At 46.6% G+C, this 22,789-nt stretch overlaps 1 protein-coding gene across 1 annotated transcript in view; it reads left to right on the forward strand.

The window, feature by feature from the left end:
- Positions 1 to 22,789, forward strand: part of KCNN2 (potassium calcium-activated channel subfamily N member 2) — a 292,412-nt gene that overhangs the window by 143,878 nt on the left and 125,745 nt on the right. Inside the window, exons 2-4 of the mRNA XM_034655880.1 lie at positions 5,305 to 5,507; positions 6,346 to 7,619; positions 8,243 to 8,338. Of these exons, the coding sequence (XP_034511771.1) occupies positions 5,486 to 5,507; positions 6,346 to 7,619; positions 8,243 to 8,338 (1,392 nt within the window). The 5' untranslated portion in view covers positions 5,305 to 5,485. The remainder of the gene's footprint in view (positions 1 to 5,304; positions 5,508 to 6,345; positions 7,620 to 8,242; positions 8,339 to 22,789) is intronic.

The following is a 22,789-nucleotide window of genomic DNA, read 5'->3' on the forward strand; positions in this document are numbered from 1 at the left end:
AGAGCTAATGCGTTGTATGCACCAGTCCTCTAACGAGGAGCAAATAACGGTGGGGAAATAAATTGGATTTCAGAGGGAAAATAAACCTTCCAGAACTTTTGTAGCCTCATTATGTCTGAACTGAGCAACCCTAGAACTTTGGGGATCACCCGGTGGAAGCTTGGACCTCAGTATTTAGGGATGGTTTTGCATATCTTTGGTTCTATTTTTGCTGACTCTTTACCCCAGCTCTGAGATGCATTGGCTTTTCCCTTCTTGTGGCACAGGCTTGGCTTCCTTTCTCTGGTTGTTACCAAACTGGTAGGTTCTTTCCTGCTTAGTACCTTCGGGGCCAAATAGTCAAGGAACAAAACAGTCTTTGATGGCAAGCAGGCAATTTATCCAATGGCCAGAGAATGGGGACGGGGAGCTCATGGTCCCAGGGCACTGAGAAGCAGAGGGGATAGAAATGATATGGCTGAGGGCTGACAGCGGATGCTGGATGTCAGCCAGAGTCCCAGGAAGGGATGGAGATTTCCGGGAACTTAGGCCACATCCCTTTTTCTTCCTTACTTGGTTGGGGGTTTCCTGTCTTGGTGCCCCTAGGGAGGAGAGTTTAGTTTGTTTCTGTAGTATAATGAAGGAAAATTGTGAATTTGGCCCAATGTGTCCACCATATTGGGCCTGTCTGGTTTGATCCCATTTCTGGTAGTCTCTTGTGGTCTGGCGTCAAGCTCATCAGGGCAGGAACACCTGTAGGGGCGATACTAAGAAAAAAAACAGCTTTTAGAAAAATTCTCTATGGGGCTCTTTGGGGCTCATCTAATGATGTGGTTCTCCCCACTCTTTGGCATAATGGGAGAAGCAGCGAGAAGACCAGTGGCTGGGTCCCTGCAGGACTGCTGACAAGTTCATCCAAGCCGCAGGGCAGGGAGCTTGAGCATGGGTCTCCCTTATTACATAAAAAAGACAAAATGGGCTGGTTAGTGCCAATGTATACTCTGCACTGGCCTTCATCTTCTCTGATGGATGTCACCAACAATAAGGAATGCCAGACAGCTAGCAACGGAGGCAGAAAACTGTGTGAATAGCCGGCACCTTGGACCTGCCATTTTATCCACACTTGTATTAGAGCCTTATAAATTATTCTGTTGATCAAATGAAGTCGATAAGAGGACAACAGTCAAGGATCGCAGAATCCCAACCATGCCAGTGCAGAAATGCCCCCCAGGCCATTCAAAGGAGGTGGATGGTAATGACAAGCCACTGCTGTCCATTCCCGCACCACTAGTGGAGTACAAGGCTGTATGAGTCCATAGAGTCAATAGGTTTTTCTTCGGCTATGGAGGAAACGCTAGAAGTATGCCAAACAGACTCAGCAGGCCGACTCCGAGGGCTATGTTTGAAGTCTGGCTGCTCCTTGTTCCTCACTAGCTATGTGACCTGGGGTCGCCCAGACACTACATTTCCAACATTAAATTCCTTACCTGTAAAATGAAGAGGATAATGAAAACCTTCCTGCCTCCCATAAAGGCTCTTAGGAAATGCAAATAAAATAACAGGAGCTTTCTGAACTAGAATGGGCTGCCCTTTAAGGTCTTCTCTTTTTCTCTCCTCTCCTCTCTTCCCTCTCCTCTCCTTCTTTCTCTTTCTCTTTTTCTCTTTCTCTTCCCTTTTCTCTTCTCTTTCTCTTCTCTTTCTACGACTTTCTAGATTTGGAGGTGTGGTTCTAGCTGCCAAGGATATTGGTTTATCAAATTGCAGACTCTTTTCAAAAGACTTACCCAGTCAGCAATTTTCACCTGGTGTTCACCTATTTAATTATGTAACACAGTTCAATTCTAGCAAAACTAGTATATGTTGTTTTTTCTTTCTTCCTTCCTTTCTTTTTTCTTTTCTTTTCTTTTCTTTTCTTTTCTTTTCTTTTCTTTTCTTTCTTTTCTTTTCTTTTCCTTCTTTTCTTTCTTTCTTTCGCTGGCGCTGCCAAGACTGGCAGATATGCCAATTAGCGGAGACAAAGATGAGAGTAGAAAAAATTGGGGAAGTTAATGAATAGGCCCCAACATGATAAGTAGTCCCTGAATAATAGCACTATGGCTGAAAATTAACAAGATTGTCACCGATAAGCTCATTCAGGTCTTGACAGTTTCTGACCATGATGCAGAAGTAAAAAGAATACATATAATAATTATTCTAATGTTTTCTTCAAGTCAAATGCAGTTTATCTCTTCCAAAGTGAAGACAGTCTGTAGTTTAAAAATAACTGTTCTTATGGCCTTTGAATGGTTCTGTTTCGGGAAATGTGGACCTGTTATTGTGCTAAGAAAATAACCCTGATACTACCCTGATTCCGCATTTATATTTACCGCGGTGAGAACTAAGTTCAGAGAGGCTGTGATAAGACACACTGGTAGGCACCACCAAATAATTTTCTCACTTGGGCAAAGAAAAAAGAAAATCTCAGAAAAACATTTACTTTGTAGGTCAGTTTCCCCCAGACTTCTCAGTGCACCCTGGATCCCTGCCTCAGTTGCTCTGCCTGCTGCTGGAAATAGACCGGAAACATCCAAATTCAGGGGAGCCCTGCTTTCAGAGGAGCAATGAAGAGAGAGCACAATAATTCCTAGGAAAAAGAGAATTACAAACAATGGCATAATGTAAATCTGAGTAAAGTAAGGGATCAGAGTGCAAACAACCTGTAGCTTTTTCCAAGCCCCTGGGGTCTGGGAAAATGGATCTTCTAAGACCCGCATTTAAGCATATGTGGGAGGGGATGGGAGGTGTTACTTGTTCGCGCATGTGTGCAAGCTTCAAATACACAATACGGGGACACGATTGTTTTAGTCTAGAAGAGGAAAAAACCCAGGTAATTTTTAAAAAATGATACTGGAAAGGAAGGCAGCTAATTGATGAGATTCAAAATGCATTCTGTGGATGAGTATGACCTCTGGTGTTAAACTAGAGAAATTCCAGCACTATGTATCTTCCTGGTAGAAAGAGAAGCAAATGTCGTTTTCCAAAAGCTTATCGGCAGAGGTTACAGGGCCTTGTATTGTGACTTTTCTTTCGAACTTTCTTCCTTCCCTCCCTCTCTCTTTCCCTCCTTGGTCTTATAGTTATAAATGAGTGTCTCTTGTGTGCAGGGCACCATCCCTGTGGGAGAACATTGGCTTTGTTGCTCCAATGGCTTGACATGGTTACATGTATCTCTATCATCTTTTATAGGAAAAAAGGCAAAATGACGGTATCCATATTTTAAAGGTTTACATACAAGTTTGCGATTCATTTGTTAATTTTATAAAGAAGAGAGGAATGGTGACAAGAACTTCTTACATGTGCCCTTGTCATAACCCAAAAGTGTAAGATGCCCCAAACGAGAAAGTTATGAGGACACAGATGAAAAATGAAACGTGACGTTGTTGGGGGCATCTTGTGGTTTTTCAAAATCACACTGATAGAGGATTCTCATACTCTTGAAACATAGACATTTACTAGCAAGGCGATTTTTGGGTGTGTGTGTGATCAGATGATTCCTTAAAACAGAAAGATGGTATACATCTGATTGACTTCTCTCTCTCTCCAGTCACAGTGAGTTTCACATTTGTTATTTCATGTTTTGTGTTTTTTTTTTTTAATATTAAGATGGGCAGAAACACTGTGAATCTGAGTTTTGTTATTCTGACAATTCCTCCTGCTGTGGGTCAAATCTTTCCTACTCCATACATCCCATCCTCCCCCTGAGCCCCCTCTGTGAGCAATGGGAACTCCATACATCATTGTCATAAATCTTCGTAAACACTCTTTGTTTCTACGTGATTCATGGTACTGAACCCAATCCCGTGCCAAGGCATAGAGATACACAGGGCAAAAGATACATCTTGTCCCTGTTATTTTGTTTATGCAACCTCTATTTGAAGCTTTGAACTTGCTTTTGAGAAAGTCAGTCTGACGCATAGAATGTAGCCATTACTTACGGTGTTTTAGTCATTCTAGAACCTTATAGCTAATTGGATGCTGGCAACAATTGTGATATTTGGGGAGGCATCTGTGTCATCTTTCTTCTAAATTTATGAAAGGCTAAAGAAAGTATTAATTTCCCATGGTAACACTTCCTTGAAGAATTTAATTTGTAAAGAGGAATCAAACTTTTCATTCAATTCAGCTGCATAGAGCTACTAGCAGAAGCCTATAGAATGTTATAAAGTGAAAATAGATATATGATTGATTTTGTGCTTGAGTTGAATTTTGTTTCACACCAGAGGTAACTTAGTTTGGCAGCTTTCGTTGTCATTTCAAACCCAGCTCATTAGAATTGTTTTTAATGGCCACACTCACCACACAATTCTTGCATCATCTACTCGGCTGCCCCAGTGATTCAATGAGCTTCATAATTCTAAACAAGTTTTATTGAATTGCCCCAAATCAGGATAGAGTATAAACATAAAATGCTGCCTCCACTTTTTAGCTATTCAAATTCTACTCTTGACCAAGACTATTGAAAAATAAAATTTCTAACAGTACTCATGATCTTCAGCGGAGGACTGTGGGCCTTAAACAACCCCCCTTTTTTTCCTCTTCTAGATCTGTTTACTTGCACGTACAAAACATTTAAATTGTTTAACCCATGTCCAAAGGATATCCTAAAATGAATTATTCACTCCATGGCATTGAAAATGCACACACACTCTCTCTCTCTCTCTCTCTCTCTCAGGACAAGGTACCTGGTAAGCAACTTTAAGGCAGCTGCCGAGTAGAAAATCAAGAAATTGGATCCAGCTGAGAATTCCAATTACCTAATGAGGGTGATCTGCTTACACTCTAATTTCTTGGTCTAACTCATTATAATCTCGATCATAAAAATCATGCATTCCAATTGAGATTTACAATGAAAACAAATATTCAGCTGGCTAGTTCCTTTCACGTCCTTTTCGGGGAGACTGGAATTTCAATGTACAAAGAAATACGAAGGAGAAGCGCTTTAGAGCAGTAACAATCCTCGAGAAGGGTCCCCTACCGCTTTGTGAAGAACCCTAAGAACACGTTGCAGGAAATTCGTGAGACACAAAATGCAATTTTTATTGGTTTATTAGAAAGTAAATAATTATACCTGACCCCAGCAAACCTCCAGCACTGGCCCCGGAGTGGACACCCAGCCGGGGTTTTCGTTATTAATAATTTCCCAGCCAGGCTGTAACGAACCGGGCGGCTCGGCCCGCGCCAGGCCCCTCTCCCACCCGCGGCCGCAGTCGGGGCTCGGCCGGCGGAGGAGATGCTCAGGGTTTGCGCATCTGTGACCCGCCATTGCTTTGTGTCTGTGCTTTGCAGGTGGGGAGGACCAAGAGGAACAGAGGAGGCGCCGGCGGCCGGCGGTCGCTGAGCAGCCCCCAGACCCTCGAGCAAACCGCCTCTCCACCGCCGGAGAAGCCCGCGGACCCACCCACTGGGGCGGCCAGAGGGCCTGAACGCCCGAGCCCGGGGACCCGGCGGCCGGGGGCGCCAGCCCCTCATGTTCCGCAGAAGGCGCAAATGTGAGCCGGCGGTAGCTGGGAAAGCCCTCCGCCCCCGCCAGGGGGACCCGGGAAGCCCGCGCGGGCTCCTCCCGCGGACGGTGGGGATCCCCTCCTCCGGCCCCGCCCCCGTCCTCCCCCGTCCCGGGTGCCGAGGCGGTTAACCCTCCCCGCGCCGCAGCGCACTCGGGCCGGAGCGCGGCGCAGCCAATCCCGACTCCCGGGCGCCGGAACCGAGCGACTGGGGACGGTCGGGGCGCGGGGCCCCCTCGGAACTCGAAGCGACCAAGCCGGGGCTCAGGCCCCGGGCTTCTCCCCAAGTCCTGCTGCACCGGCGTAACCAGTCGCCAAACTTTTTTTCTCCAAAGCGGGTGCCCCCGCAGTTCTTTGGCGGGCAGCCGGCGGCCCACTCTCCGCGGGACAATTAGGGAGAGGTGGGCGTGAGGCGAGGGGGCTGCTGTTTTGCAGCCCTGCGAGGCGTGCACGCGGGCGGACAAGTGGCAGGGGTTCCGCACTGTCCCCGCGCCTGACCCACGGCTGGGGTGGCCCAACGTGCTGCAGTGCCCGGCGCAGGTGATCTAGCCTGCATGTCCGGCACTAGCTAGGGGGGCGGCGGCGAGGGAGGGAGGGACTCCCCTTTCTCCTCTCTTCCCCCCCTCCAACCCGGGTGCACTGCCCGGGGGCTCCCCATCCCCGGTGGTGCTCACCCGTGCTCCCAATCAGCAGGTGGGCCCCCGCGCCCTCACCCTGCCCTGCGCACCCCAGGGTTCTCATCCTGCAGATTCCCTCCTCCCCATCTCTCTCACACACACGCTCCCCTAAGCCGCGCGCGCCGCAAACTCAGTCTCGGTCCCCGCAGGTGATGTCATGCCCATTGTTTTGGTGCGCCCAACCAATCGGACTCGCCGCCTGGATTCTACCGGAGCCGGCATGGGCCCTTCCTCGCACCAGCAGCAGGAGTCCCCGCTCCCGACCATAACGCATTGCGCAGGGTGCACCACCGCCTGGTCTCCCTGCAGCTTTAACAGCCCTGACATGGAAACCCCATTGCAGTTCCAGCGCGGCTTCTTCTCAGAGCAGCCGCCGCCGCGCTCCTCACACCTGCATTGCCAGCAGCAGCAACAGAGCCAGGACAAGCCGTGCCCGCCCTTCGCGTCCCTCCCGCACCCACAGCACCACCCGCACCTCGCGCACCAGCAGCAGGGCAGCGGCGGCAGCAGCCCATGCCTCCGGTGCAACAGCTGCGCCTCCTCCGGTGCCCCGGCGGCGGGGGCGGGGGCGGGGGATAACCTGTCCCTGCTGCTCCGCACCTCCTCGCCCGGCGGCGCCTTCCGGACCCGCACCTCCTCGCCGCTGTCGGGCTCGTCGTGCTGCTGCTGCTGCTCGTCGCGCCGGGGCAGCCAGCTCAATGTGAGCGAGCTGACGCCGTCCAGCCATGCCAGTGCGCTCCGGCAGCAGTACACGCAGCAGCCGGCGTCCGCCTCCCAGTACCACCAGTGCCACAGCCTGCAGCCCGCCGCCAGCCCCACGGGCAGCCTCGGCAGCCTGGGCTCCGGGCCCCCGCTCTCGCACCACCACCACCACCCGCACCCGGCGCACCACCAGCACCACCAGCCCCAGGCGCGCCGCGAGAGCAACCCCTTCACCGAAATAGCCATGAGCAGCTGCAGGTACAACGGGGGCGTCATGCGGCCGCTCAGCAACTTGAGCGCGTCCCGCCGGAACCTGCACGAGATGGACTCGGAGGCGCAGCCCTTACAGCCCCCCGCGTCCGTCGGAGGAGGTGGCGGCGCGTCCTCCCCGTCTGCAGCCGCCGCCGCCGCCGCCGCTTCGTCCTCAGCCCCGGAGATCGTGGTGTCTAAGCCGGAGCACAACAACTCCAATAACCTGGCGCTCTACGGAGCCGGCGGCAGCGCTGGAGGCGGCGGTGGCGGCGGCGGCAGCGGGCATGGCAGCAGCAGTGGCACCAAGTCCAGCAAAAAGAAGAACCAGAACATCGGCTACAAGCTGGGCCACCGGCGCGCCCTTTTCGAGAAGCGCAAGCGGCTCAGCGACTACGCGCTCATCTTCGGCATGTTCGGCATCGTCGTCATGGTCATTGAGACCGAGCTGTCGTGGGGCGCCTACGACAAGGTAGGCGCTAGAACCGCTGCCCAGCCTTCCCGGGCCCTCGGGGCCGCACGCCGGGTGGTCGGGATGGGCCCTGGTGGGAGCTCCCTGCCTGCCAGCCCCGAGCCTCCCCGGGACGGTCGCAGGTGCCCGCCGGGACAGCGAGCATGGCTCAGACGCGCACCCCTAATCCGCGAGGCAGCCCGAGAGAGGGAGGCTTTCTGCGCGCAGCCAAAGTTCTGGAGGCAGTGAGTGCCCAGCGCCTTTGGGCACATTAAATGAATGGTTCCAGGAGTCAGTGGGGGAAAGCGTGTTCCGTTGCTTTCCAGGTGCGCGGGATTTAGGAGGCCCCTTTCAACCCAAAGCGCTTAAACTCAGGACTAACTCCCTCTGGGTTTCGAGAGCCGGGATCTGCGCTTGAGTCTGTGATGGCGCGGACCCGCTGCCTGGCCATCCGCCTGCTCTCCTCTCGCTTCCCTTTGAGGCTAAGTGATCTGACAGATCACAGAACCAAGACAGGTGCACCCCTCCTCCTCCTCCTGGGAGTTCAGATTCACTGGCTGGGGACTGAATTCACAAGGGGGGACCCTGGAAGGTGGTTAAAAGTAGTGGGTTCTTAAAAGTGCTTCTGTCTGACTGTGTTGCAGGCGTCACTGTATTCCTTAGCTCTGAAATGCCTTATCAGTCTCTCCACAATCATCCTGCTCGGGCTGATCATCGTGTACCACGCCAGGGAAATACAGGTAACTTAGATTCTGCTATTTATGAATGACCCACAGCGCTGCCGCCGGCCTGGAGAAGCACAAGGCAGCTTTTTCCAAACCCTCCTGTCCTTGCTGGAGGTTAGAGAAGACACATGCTGTAGTCTTGCCTTAGCATCTGACCTGTTCTTGCAAGAAGTTCAAAACAAAACAGTGCAGCATGTAAACAGTCTGGGTCGTATTTGTTAAACGCTCAAGAGTGTCCCCTCTCTTCCTCAGGTGGATATACTTCTCTAAATCAGTCCCTACGTTTGTTTTCCCTAAGGCCAATTACGTACTAGCCTTCACCTGTAGGGTAAACTCGAATTCTTGTTCAATACACCTGTTCCCCATGGGTGCGTCATTATGGAAGATAGTGTCCGTCCGTATGTATACCATCTTCTATAATGTAGCTGAGAGATATTCCTATCTAATATACGTAAATGAGACATGAGAAAAAACTCAAACTCTTTTATATCCCCAGGCATTAAAGAAAATAAAAAAATCCGTCCTAAGGTTACAATACAAATTCTGTCTGTGTGGTGGATTGGTTGCTTTTTAGCTACAGCCATTGCATTGCCCTTTTAAAAAATGTCATTTAAGAGCAAAGGCCACTGCCCTTGTGAGCCGTCTGGTTAGGAAATGTTTTGTTTAAATGCAGCCAGGAACTCTGTTGTTGGATTTGGCTATTACTAAACAATTTCAGAATATGCGTATAAAACTCATGGGTCTTCTGAGTTGTTTACTTTGCTGTAGCCTTCAGTCAAAGGAATATTAAGGTTTTTTAATATTAAAATAACTTGAGTTTTCAAAAATGAAGTAAGGTTGGGACTTTCCAGTTTAGAATTTACACTAATACGTATTTTCTGATTTTTTTTTTTTTTGGAGCAGTCATTGGATATTTGTGGGAACCCTTAAACCCTTCAATTTAGGGTGCTTTCCCTTAGGAGTTGTCTTTAAATTTAAAACATCATAGAGAACTTGTCATTTAAATAATTTAATATTAATTATGTTAAATCAGTTTGAGGTTAGTCATTAGCAAGCACACACCAAATATGGAAGAAACCAGTTTTCACTGTCCTGCAAACAAAACAAAGATGCCCGTGACCCCAAAGGAGCAGGGAAAGTGATTTCATCCTACTTTCACATTTGCAAAGACTTTGCACAGTGTCCTTCTGAAGGGAGAAAGTTAGCGAATGAGAATTAGAAAGAGTGAGATTATTTGGAGGTAAGTAATCACACTGCGTTGGCGAAAGGAGGCGAACCACACTAGAACTCTGACCTCTTAATCAGCAAGGTCTGTTTTAATTCGGGGCTTGTGCTCCTGGGCTTCTGAGATTCTTTCGAACATTCTTCAGCGATGCTAAAATGTGGCTTACCCATAATGAGCGCATCTTCTCATTTTGACTTCAAGAGCAGACATTTAGAGCTGGGAGGAACAAAATAGAACGAATGGTCCTTTGACTCAGGTTCCAGAGGAGGAACCCGAAGTCAGAAGAGGTGAGTAGCTGGCTTGCCAGATGGCACAGCTGCGCAGGGTGGAGTGCGACCAGGCCCTGTCCTCCATCTTCTGGTCCAGACAGCTTCCTGCTGCGTTCTGTTACTTGACAGAGGCCCCTGAAACGTGGACATTTTTTCAGCCCGTGGTTTCTCTCTACAAGTTTAGTATACGAATAGGTTAAATTTGAAAGGTCCTTGTAAAATTTTCTCAGGTGTTTTTAAAAATCAAGTAACTTAAAACAATTTTTTTTTTTTTTTTTTTTTGCTCGGCGACTGAAGTGGTTTTCCTTCATTCAGCTGGAGAGAGAACTTGCTGGTGTTTTTATTGAGCATTAGCCTTCATTCCTTCTGAAAAGCGCACAGCTAGGCGAGCATTCCTTGGGGAGACATGGGATGATATTCCCATCAAGAGCAAAGCGTCTGCCTGAAAACGCTGACTTTTTAAGAATGATTGGGAGGGTTTTTTGAAATAACTTACAGTAGTTTGCGAGGAGTAGCCAAATGTTATGTGTTATTAAAATTTTGGGGGTACCATGTTAGAACTCGAAACTTCTAGAAACTAATAAAAATACAAGAACTCATATTTTTTTTTTTTACAGATTTTTCACACTTGGAATTCCACTCACAGAGTTTTGAGGACTATTTCTCTTTCACCAATGCGTGGATATATTGATTAGAAGATGTATAGCTTTGGTGACAGAAATGAGGACATGTGTTGCTCCCCTAAAACTTATAAGCACCATGAATTTCTCTATTAGGGTGACATAAATACCCCAGAATGTTCGTTTTTTACAACTGGGTTTATTTTACACGATACATAGTTTCTGTTAAACCAGCCACACTCAAATTTCAAAATCGATGCTTGGGTCGTATCATTCCATTGTTTTGGTTGTAGCTTTCTCACTCCGTGTTTTATCTAAGGGGGATTTCTTTCTCAAGCTGAAGCTCCAAATGTTTATCTGAGATGCTTTTTTAAAACATGTAAAATGGAAGAGGGCCCCATGAACTTGACCCTGAGCTAAGAGTCAAGCTCCAGAAAATACACGTGCTAATTTATCCAGATATTAGAGTCAGCTGTGTTGGCAAAATAGTTGACCTTGAAGCCCGGTGAAACTAAGTGCACAGGCTTATGTGTCTATGTGTGGAAAATGGAAAATGATGCATTGTGCCCCCCCAATTTTTTTTTTTGCTTGTTGATGTCCTTGCTATAGTTGTATTTCTTTCATAACTTTTAAGCAAGAAGGCACATCTCAGTTTACTATTAACAATTCCAAACATGCTGAGTAGCTTCGAGTGGAAGAACTAAGTGTAGGGGTTCTCTTGCCAATCAGAGCCTATCTTTGGAGGTAGCATGTTGTCTAAAATGACGGTTTTTCTTTTTCTGTTTAGCATACCAGCATGGTGATTGGGTAGCAAAAGCTAGCTAAGTGTGGCTTTCTGGTACATGGTAGGGTTTCTCACCGTGTTCAGGCAAAGTGTCCTAGCCAACGTCCTGGCTCTCTGTCCACCGGAATGGCTTAATGAGGCTTGGGGAGGCCCTGACATTTCCATGGAGAACCTTGGAAAGCAAGTCAGTGTGACCTTTTATAAAATGTTTATACACACACTGGCAAAATAAGACGGTTCAGGTGAGTCATGGTCGGAAGCGCCTGAGTTAAAATAGTGTGAGGAGGCTTTGCAGGAACAGAGCTCAGTACATTGCAGCTTTGGTGTCATTTTCAGTACCACAGACAGCTCAGTGCACCTGGCCTTAGTCCACGCATTTCACTAATTACATGCATGCCCCGCCCCCAACCAAAAATGAAGTCACTTTGTGTGTCTGCATGTCAGAATGCTTATACAAAGTCCAATTTAGTGGGAGCGGTTTTTCAGCTCACTAGATGTTGGAGTTTTTTGCAGTAGACATTTGGCTTTCTTTTCTATATCCATCGGTAAAGCCAAAGCGAAAAACACAAAAATAAACCAAAAAAAACCCCATCCCAGGGGCGCCTGGGTGGCACAGCGGTTAAGCGTCTGCCTTCGGCTCAGGGCGTGATCCCGGTGTTGTGGGATCAAGCCCCACGTCAGGCTCCTCTGCTGTGAGCCTGCTTCTTCCTCTCCCACTCCCCCTGCTTGTGTTCCCTCTCTCGCTGGCTGTCTCTATCTCTGTCGAATAAATAAATAAAAAATCTTAAAAAAAAAAAATACCCATCCATGAATGAATGATGAGTAAAGAAATAAATTTCAGTAATGCCTATGTATCATGGTCTTCCAACAAAGGAAAAGCACTCTAGAGATTGTTTTTATATGATTTGGAAAGGTCACTTGATACTAAATAAGTGGATTTTCCTTCTCATGTCTCAGGTCAAATAATAGGAAAAACAGAGGCATGATGTCCTGTCACTGTCCTTTTTACCTCTCCTCCTTCTCTGTGGGGTTGGGAGTATGTCTTAGATGAAGCAAGTACACGGTCAAATTCAAATACCCTTTACGATCTTCATCAAAAAATTTGTGTCTAGATTTCACTTCCACCTTTTCAACTTCATTGTACTTGAATTTTGCATGCAGAAGCAATTTTAGTTGACATAGTTGTGTAGTATTTTCAGAGAGACAAACACAAGATTCTAAATTGGGAAAGAAAGCCCCTTGGACCTTGCTCTTCCTGGTTCTCATGGGATTTGGAAGAATGGCTCATAGGTACTTGGAAGTTAAACACGCTTTTGTTTGATTTTGTCTTGGAAATAATATAACTATATAATACGTAGCATTAGAGGAAACACTGGTTGCTCTTTGGTATCTTATGGGATAATTCCTTTTCTTTCAAGTTAGCTTTTCAGTGATGGAGGACATATATCTAAAACGGGAAGAACAGAAATTGAACTTTCTTTACTCATGCATCTAGGTGCACAAAGGAAAAAGGAAGGAGGGAGGAAGGGCCTTGGCAACGTCCGAAGGCTCTGGTTGGAGAGGAGTGGCGAGGCACCCACTTAGTAGACTCTGGTTTGCCTTGTGGAGCCTGGGAAAGGAGGCTCACTTTCCATCTCCTACAGAGAGCAAGTAGATGCTTCCAGACCATGCGGATAATACGGCATCTGGCTATTATTCTTACGAATACAAGAATAATACACACAGTAAGAATGAACAGTACTGAAGAGTTTCAAAGAAACGTGATAGTCACATTCTCTATGCTCTCCGACCTATTTCTGAGGGGCACCCGCTTTGAAGTTTCTCGTATGCCCTTCCAGAGTTTTCAGAATTGAGTCTTTAGATGTGTTTAGATACAAACCTGGCTTTTATTCCGTGATCTATCTTTGTGGGTTTTCCTCCTCAGCACACAGAGACCTGTCTCCTTCTCTTTTAGCCCCTGCATATGATCCTATTTTATACAGGTACTGTGGTTCACTCATAGGCATTTCGAATGTTCTAGGTTTTTGCTATTATAAGCAGTCCTACAAATGAACGTTCTTGTATACTTACTTTAAACTACTAATTAGAGTACATGCATATGGTAAACATCCAGCAGTCAGATTGCTGAATCCAAGGGCGTTTGTGTTTTAAACGGAAAGGTATTGCCCATCAGCCCTTCCAGAAGGGTTTACACTCACCGCGTCCCCACACATTATTTGTCCACAGCATTGGTTTTTTTTTTTTTTTAAGATTTTTTATTTATTTATTCGACAGAGATAGAGACAGCCAGCGAGAGAGGGAACACAAGCAGGGGGAGTGGGAGAGGAAGAAGCAGGCTCACAACGGAAGAGCCTGATGTGGGGCTTCGATCCCATAACGCCGGGATCACGCCCTGAGCTGAAGGCAGACGCTTAACCGCTGTGCCACCCAGGCGCCCCTGTCCACAGCATTGTTAACACCGGATATTTAAAAAGAGGAATTTTAAACATCTTTGGCTTTTTGCAGTCTAAAGAGTTGATGTGCCTGAAAAAAAGTTTCTGGAGAAAAAAATTTAAGCACAAACTCACGGCCTCATAAGCTTATTTGGGGGTGACTTCTCTGCCGACAAATTAAACCCTGGAAAGAGGCCAGCAGAGACCAATAGTTACCACGTTTTTATGTTTTTACTTAAGAAAATTTAGAGATGAAGGAAGCTGCAGAAGTAGGAGGGGGGATCTTCGATTGGTCTTGAGGTCCCTGTTCTCGTCAGTGAGGTAGATGAGAATGACGGGTTACCTGTGAGACTCCAAAAGATGGGTCAGTGGGAAATGTGCCTTGTCGAGTGATGGTTAGCTTCACGGCTGATACCTCGGCTGCCACTGGCTTTTACATCGGTTGTAATGGGACTCTCTCAGCCCCTTTGACGTCGTGTCGACACTGTAGTAACGAAATCACTCAGGACTAATTTTCCCTGCCTGCCCGTGCGAAGATCTCTGCATTATTAATGGGCGTGACGCGAAATAAAGTGATCCCGGTGTGTTTACAGAGCAGCATTGCAAACGGGTGGAGGAGCGCGTCTTCAGGTTTACCGCAAAAGGGTTTCCTTGGTCTGCCGGCGTGTTTCTGGGCCACGTTCCGTGCAGCGCGGAAAGAAGGGCACCGTGGGCTGTCATCGTCCCAAACCACATCTGGCAGGGCGCACAGAGGGGACCTGCAATGATTTAGCCTCAGGAAGTTACTTCTGGTCAGGTTATGAAGTGGTTTTGTGGGGCTGCTTGAGAATGAATTTCCATGCAAGAAAAAAATAATAGGAAGTCTGCTACTTTGGGAGTCTATTTTTACCCTGAAACTCCTTACGGATGCTATTTATAAAACTACAAAGTGCGTGGAGGGAATGATCTGGCCCAGTATCCCACCCAGCATGGGAAATCCCTTTATGTCATCTTGGATAAAAGTGGTCACCCACTTTTCTGCTTGAACCCTCTTCCCACCATTGGCAGGCAGTTCCCCCGTCCGAGGCTCTCTCTCCCACTGCCAGACAACTCTTATTTTTAGGAAGATTTTCTTTACGTTGAGGTAAAGCCTGGTTTTATTCCTTCCACGCTCAACAATTTAGAAGTTTTTGAGCTTTGCAGATAACGGCAGAGAAGAAGACAGGGAGGCCCCTTGCCTCTTGGGACTGACATTCCAAGGACGCAGGGTTCAGGAGAGAGGCAAGTGTTAAGAAACACAGTCCTGGGAAGTTGTGATCAGTGTCATGAGGGGAGAGAAAGGGCTGAGATAGAAAATACTTGGACGTATGCAGGGTGGTTACACATCCGACAGGGTACTCGGGGGAGTGTTCTCCAAGGATTTGTCTTTGAAACTGAGACCTAGGAGAAAAGGAGTTGTCAGCAGTTGGCAGAGTCTATGGTAACAATTTGTGCTAAGACCTCGTGACCAAAGGGAGTTTCCTGCACTTCAACAAATGAGAGCAAACCGCTGTGGTCCAAGCCAGGGGAGAGCAGGAGAATGGTCCTGGGTTGGAGTGAGAGAGGATACAGGAATCTGGTATTGTAGGGTCTTGAGCCCATGATAAGAATTTGGGGATTTCTTTTTTTCTTTGCAAAGCTCACAGCAAGGAAGTTGTAAAGAGTTTAAAGCATGGGAGAGTCATGATCCAACCTGCTGTGTGGGTAGAACTGTGGCTGATGTTCTGAGGAGACTGGCCTCAAGACCCTTAGGAGGGTCTGGGCCACCCACGCCAGTGTGAAAGGTGGTGTTCCTCTGGCTGGGGTCGCAGTGGTGGAGACGTGGAGAGCTCAGACTTGAGACCCATGTTGGAGGTAGAGTGGGGACTTCCTAGCGCTGGATGGGATGTGACAGGCGAGGCCAAGGGGTGTCGTAGAGATGGATCCAAGGGCTGTGGTCAGAGCAACTGAGTATATGGTGCTGAGAGGGGAAGACCCACAGTGAAGGGCGAGGATGTGGATGCTGGAGTTTGCATGGGCAGAATACATTTGAAAGGCCTCTGATTATACAGGGGAAATTAGGGTTCAGAGGAAAAGGCTAATGGAAATGGGTGCCATGAGCATGGAGGCTGTTTACAGCTACAGGAATTGATGAAGTCGTTGAGTGAGACTAAAGATGAGAAAATGTCAAGAGTTGATCAACCTTGGACATCTAGAGGTTGTGTAAAGCAGGAATAACAAAACAGAGATGGGAGGAGTTGTCCCTGATGTGAGGATGGCAGTTGTAAGGGGTGGGGGGCAGCAGTGCGATGTATCAAACGCCTGAAGCCTGTTAAAATGGGGTAGAGACGTACTTTTCGGGTTTGACAAATTGAAGGTCATCGCTGACCTTGACGCACAGTTTCAGCGGAGTGATAGAGACAGAAGACAGACTGCAGTTTCCAGTATAGCAGAATAAATTGATCCTCCCCTCCTTCGCAGAATCACAGAGCAAACATTTAAACGTTGGTTAGTTCCCCTTAAATGCCCTCCTAATTAAATAGTCCCAGTTTCTTTGAATGTTCCTGATCAGACTTACAATGTCCCTGATCGTATTGTTTTATCCTTAACTCTGTTCTGCTGAACGCCCTTTTCAAATTAAAAAGTTCGAAAGGTACCCAGTACTTTCAGATGGGATTCTTACCTCCCTTCCTCAAAGATGCTACGTGATACCGACCAGTATCGGTCTCAAACGGTCATTGCTTCACGCGAACCATTGCCAAGTAAGACTTTAAAATTGTTATGAAACTGAGTGTATGGCCTCACGTTTATGGACCCTCTTCTGTAGCATCTCGGTTTCATCCCCATGTTTCAGCCTGCCAGAATTATTTGAATCATAATTCCAAGGTTTACTCGACAAACACTTGTTTCAGTTCGGAAAACGCTGTGTATAGGCTCATTTTAGAGGTGCTCTGTTGGCAAGACCCAAATTAGCTCAGTTCTGTTCCAGAAGCATGGTCAATATTAGTGGCCCACCCGGTTTGCACACCTGCCATCAACACATTTAATGCTTCTTCTGGGCTTCCGGCTAAGCTGTGAGTAGGAAGAATGGACCTTGGGAACCTGGGTGCAAGGCATGAGTTTGTGAGCCACGGTCAGAGCTCGGAAGTAGGGCCTTTTTTGCTGTGAGACATCTGCTCATTCATGATATTTGGTACAGCCTTTCAAGTAATGACAAGTCTGTGAACCCTGACTATCAGCCAGCCCACATTCCTCTACCAGAATGTCACGAGGACCGTCAGATCCCTCTCTGAATCCCCATATTCCATGAGAACTGTAATCTTGTGATCTCCTCGTCTGTTAACAATATCCAAGAAGGAAATAAGACTGATGTTCTTATTATTTTAAGCGTTGTGATGTCGTGTTCGTGACCAAATGCCTTTACTCTTAAAAATTTCGTTTTCCTTTCCAGATTATACAATTAATAACTATTCATACCAGAAAATTGGTAAAACCTAGAAAACACGAGAAAGAATGTTCGTGTGGTCTCACCACCCAGAGATTGTTATTATTTTGTTCTAATGTATTTACACAAAGTAGGTGGACATGGTATTGGCTATATATCTGTAGAAAGACATTTGGAAATCTTTTCATGTGATTTTTCTGTTGATTTCCCCATGCCATTACACATTTTTTTTTTTTTTAGGATTTTATTTATTTATTTTTGCAAGACAGAGCATGAGCAGGGGGCAGGGGCAGAGGGAGAAGGAGAAGCAGACTCCTTGCTGAGCAGGGAGCCCATTGCAGGACTCAATCCCAGGACCCTGAGATCATGACCTGAGCCAAAGGCAGATGCTTAACTGACTAAGCCACCCAGGGGCCTGCCATTAAACAGTCTTAATAGGTCCAGTTTTCCCCCCATCCTATGGCTGTAATCAATTTCATCCTTTCCCTTATTTTAGACACTTAAAAAGTAGAAAAAACCTATTTAAAATCTTTTTTTTTTCCAGATTTTAGTTTTAAGTAGTCTCTACAGCCAGCGTGGGGCTTAGACTTCGAACCCTGAGATCAGGAGTCACACGCTCCCCCTACTGAGCCAGCCTGGTGCCCCTAAAATCGTTTCTCTAATGAGTACCATTGCAGATGAGCTTCGGTGAGCCTCTCTGACGATTTCTTGGGGAAAAATTGCCAAGCGAGAAGTTACTGAGGTCAAGGAGATTATTTAAGACAATTGGCAGTTTTGTAAATTGTCCCCCCAAAGTTTATATCTGCCTTTCATTTTTAAAGTGCTTACATCAAGGAGCTGACGTAGCGTTTTCTGGAGCGTCTCCTTAACATTTACTGGTTTGTATTTTGACGACTGTCCTACCTCGTGTGTCTGGGAATTAGCTTCTCTGTCGTTGGCCTTCTCTTCCTGTTTCCCGAGTATCTTCATTGCTAAATTACTAGCTAACCAGGTTTGTGAAAGGGTATCCCTGTTTAACGGTTAACGTTGATGCAGGAGCCCTGTGAGAGCCAGTATTAGCAGATAACTTTGTCCCCAGATGTTCCCCATCTTTTTTTTTTTTTAATTATAGGAAGCCGTAAAAAATCACAATTTCTGAAATTTTTCTCGGCAAACTTTCCCGCTGAGCAGAGCTGTCAGATTCTCCTTTAGGTTGTTTACTGTTTGTTCTGCAATATAGCCTCGTGGCTTTGTGCACAGAGCCGTTGTGTCTGGGCTCATACCCAGCTCCGCCACTAATTAGCTGTGTGACCTTGGACAGGTTACTTCATCTCTCTGTACTTCAGTATCCTTGTCTGTAAAATGGGGAATATGGAGTATGTCTCTCCTCGGGGTGTTAGGAGGATTATGTGACTTTATATAATATATATATATATATATATATATTATATAAACACTTGGAACCCTGGCTGGCATGTGGCGAGGGCAATGTACGTGTCAGCTGCTGGTTATTGTTAGCTATTTTGGAGTTTGCTGGGGTAAAGGGAAGGAATCGGAGCCTAGCCTCTCTTGGGCTTTAGAAAACAGTGATGATCTATCTATCTATCTTTCTTTCTTTCTTTCTTTCTTTCTTTCTTTCTTTCTTTCTTTCTTTCTACAAGTCTAATGAATGGGAACAGAAAAAAAAAGGTGGGCATTTGAATGGTGTTCATTAGTTTAACAATCTAGAATGTGTTCATTTTTTTTTTAATAAAAGCTTTGATATCTACTGAGGGCAGCCAATATATACATATTTTTAACTGAGTTACTTTACATGTTCCCTTTGGGCAAATTGGCTTCCTGAGAAGGTTGGTGTTCATTTCTGCTGCTAGATTTCAGGTCCGTTAACAAGTGTTAAAGGGCTGTACCATTATGGCTCACGGTTTTAACCAGAGCAGCTGTTTCCCCCATAAACCTGCCATCGGTGTGGCTTCATGCTGAACATCAGCTGCGTGTGAGCTCCATTAACTCCTTCACGCACCCAGGTCCTAGCTGATGGCATCTCCTCATCACTGATTAGGACCCTGGTGACTTAAAAGAGTTAAGTGAGGTGCTCTGAAAAGTAAGCAAAGGGAATCATTTGGATAATGGGAAGTTCTAGTATTAACCCCCCCCCCAAAGGAAATGAGGTAGTAAATAGCCAAAGGCGGGGCGGGCGTGTGTGCATGTGTAAAGGAGTGAACTGACAGCATCGCTGTCCCTCTTCGTGGTAGGGCTGTAGGATACGCAAATCAAAAGCCCTTGTTCTTTTCTGCCCTGGGTTTGTCTCTGGCAGATTTCGGATTAGTGTATCACCACGCCCAACCCCAGTGCTTGGAGAACAGTGGTCTGAAGGAGTGGAGAATTTGTGTGTGTCAGTAGGACAAATAACATTGCAGAGTGTTCTTGGTACAAGGGTTGGATTGACGTTTTCTCAGAGAACTCGCATCTTCTCTCCTGTTCCATGTCAAATAGGCATTAGTCAACTCGGTATTATGCCAGTCCCTCTTTTTGAACAATGTGTTATTGATGGGTGAGCTTTGGGCTTTGCTTTCTGAATCTGTGAAACACACTGGGATTCGGACATGATAAACACTGAACCGAACTGTTGTCGACAAGTTTTGACAGCTGGTATTCAACAGCAATAAGTTGTCCTTTGCTTTCTAGAATATTCTGAGCATATTTGCCCAATAATGTGTTTTCCCGTAGTGGTTTTGTCCAGTAGATGTTAAGATGGAGTTGTTTCCAAGTCATCTGGCTATTGAGATTTGTATGGTCACTGAGGTAGCCTTTCCTTCTGGAAGCTTTGGTCTTCCAAGGAAGTTCTATGTAATAGTTGCATATTGGTTTTGACACAGAAATACTGAATTTTGGTTGTAAATTAGTTTTGACACAAACATACTGAGTCAACTATCATGTGTTTTTCATGGTTTTGACCTTGGGTAGTCCTTTTCTGAGAGTCGAGTCTACTGTCATGAGAGTTCATAATACATGGGTACTAATTAGGCTGCTTAATTTTTTTGCTAAGTGGCTAAGGGAAATTGTGTCGTAGTATTGGATTTATTCTTAAGGTCAGGGATTATTTAAAATATTGAAAAATAATAATCAGGCTGAATGTTTTTGAAGTGGCATGCATATAAAAGTGGTGGCCATCGGGTTTATAATAGTCACCTCATGCTTTTCCAAAGGCACACCTTATACTTCTAGACATACACCCAAGCAAATTTTTTGACTGAAAACTTAGTTTCTATGGACCTAGCTACACGGTTTTAAGGCTAAAAGTTTTGGCTTTTAGAAACATGCCACAAGTTCGTTTTCATATTGGTTAATCTTCCCATAATTGGGGAAAAAGTTCTTATGTCGAAGAGCATGAGTTGCTGTCTGTCTCTTGAAGTGAGAATACCTTGCGATACATTTATTTAGCTAAACACGCTCTTAGTTAAAAGCTTTAGCTCACGGCTTCAACCTGTGGCTGACATTTCAAACGTTAATGCTGCTGTTGAAAAATACTTTGAACAGACCTTCTACTTCTTTCTCATCAGTATTTCAGTCCAGAACTTCACTCTTTGTTCTCATTTGTCAATACCAAAAAGGATACTTAATGAAAGTGCATTTGGCCAGACTTTCACAAATTAAGCAGTAGCGATACAAAGAGAAATCTCTAATTGCTTGGTTTTTTGGCGGGGGGGGGGGGGGGGGGGGGGGGGGAAAACATANCGGGCAGAGGAAACCATAGCATTTGCACTTAGGGATGAAAACTACTTTTAAATGATTTTATTTATTTGTCAGAGAGAGGGAGAGCAGCAGGCAGAGGGAGAAGCAGGCTCCCCGCTGAGCAAGGAGCCCATGTGGGACTCGATGCCACGACTCCCGGATCATGACCTGAGCTGAAGGCAGCTGCTGAACCGAATGAGTCCCCAGGCGTCCCTGAAAACTACTTTTAAAAAATTTTCTTGATTTGGAACTCACTGATGACGGGCTCTTACAGATTTCTTAGATTATTTTAGAAATGTTCCGTCTTTTGTATTCTCTCTTTTTTTTTTCCTCAGCGTCTCTATTTTACACGCTTTCTCTTATCCTTGGTGACAGTCGTACCACTTGACAGTTGCGCTTTGGCTGGGTTCTGCTTTACCCCTGGGATGCATCCCTTGGCTGTCCCTTGCACTGAGGGACGAAGATCCAGCCCACTCACTGTCATACTCACGGTTCTCGCTCAGTCTGATGCTCTCTGTACACCAATTGCTTCACTGGCAGCGAGCATGTGTCCTGCAGGGAAAGGTCTCCTCGCCACCGTTGTGCGGGAACGCACGTGGCCACAGGGAGATGCTCGCTGGGAGGCTGGGTGGGGCGAAGGCTCCTTTTCAAGACCTGAATTAGAATGCGTTACCACATGGGAACCCATTCACCCATTGCAAAGGGAGAGGCTTCGGAGGCCGAGTGAGTGCTGGAGCTGAAGAGCTCAGAGACCCCCCCCCCAGCTGATGTGTCCTTTACCTGCATTCCCAGGCTGAGTGGGAATTTTTATTAATTTGCTCGTTTCCTCTGTCCTCTGGTGGTATCACGATGACCTGTCCATTTCCAGTGGGGTCAAAGCAGTCAGTGATCTTAATCCTTTCTTTCTTAATCACAATGGGGGGGGCATGCCAATGAAGTGCTACAAATGTGTCCCTCTTTAGCGAGAAGATAAGAAGAGCAGGATTTTAAAATCATCTCATTGACTTTGTTTTAAATCTGCCTGTTGGATCCCTTCTTCAGAGGAGCAGCCTTCCCTACCCAGCAATCAACCGAAGCCCCAGCTGGATGTGTTTCCATTACCCATTCCTCTCCGCTCCCCTAGCCTTGTTTCCAATTGGGAATATTCTGGGGGAACACATGCTGTGTTTTGAGATTTCCAGCCACAGCAAGCAAGCAGGATTCCCTAGCTGACTCAGGTCCTAAGGGATGAGTCTTGGAGACATGCTGATCTGTGATACCCTTGGAGGCAGGCATCCCTGCTGTTGGAGGGAGGACATACAGGAATATGTAATATACCGGCTTACAAATGGAACATTCTCTGGTCATGGTGGGGCCATATCTGGCAGTCGTATTTATGTTGCCTATTAAAAAAGCTTTGAAAAGTAGAAGAGCCACTGCCTGGAGGGGAAGATGGTGTTTGGGGAGGGGGGGCTGTCACTGTCCTATCGGGGTGCAGGTGGCAACACAGAGATGAGCCCCCCTCCCCCACCCCCAGAGGATAGGGTAGGAGTGGCCGTCGGCAGACACCTTCTGTCTAGACAGCCACATGTGCTCCTGGGAGGCAGCCCTGGGCAATGGTTAAGAGCTCTGCCTCTGCATCCAGAGGGATTGGAGGTGCCAGGTGGCCTCACCCTGTGTGACCACGAAAGGAAAACTGTCCCCCCCCCTCAGCCTTAGTTTCTGCGTCCGTAAAATGGAGATGATACTTAGACCTATCTCCTTAAGTGGTTTTAAGGATTCAGTGAGACAGGGTTTATGAAGAACCTGGGGTGATACTGATACATTGTAAATGGCCATTCGGGAAACATTAACTCCGTCCATTACCGCTCTTCCATCATCACTATTCTTAAAAAAAGACCGTAGCAGGGAACCAGAACCTAGAGTTCTGGAGGGTCTCACAGTGGAGATGGGGGAAGGTAATGTATTTCAAGGCAGCCGAACCAGGTTCTGGTTAAGGGAGAA

Source organism: Ailuropoda melanoleuca, chromosome 3, assembly GCF_002007445.2.
Source record: "Ailuropoda melanoleuca isolate Jingjing chromosome 3, ASM200744v2, whole genome shotgun sequence".
In the NCBI taxonomy this organism is placed as follows: Eukaryota; Metazoa; Chordata; class Mammalia; order Carnivora; family Ursidae; genus Ailuropoda; species Ailuropoda melanoleuca.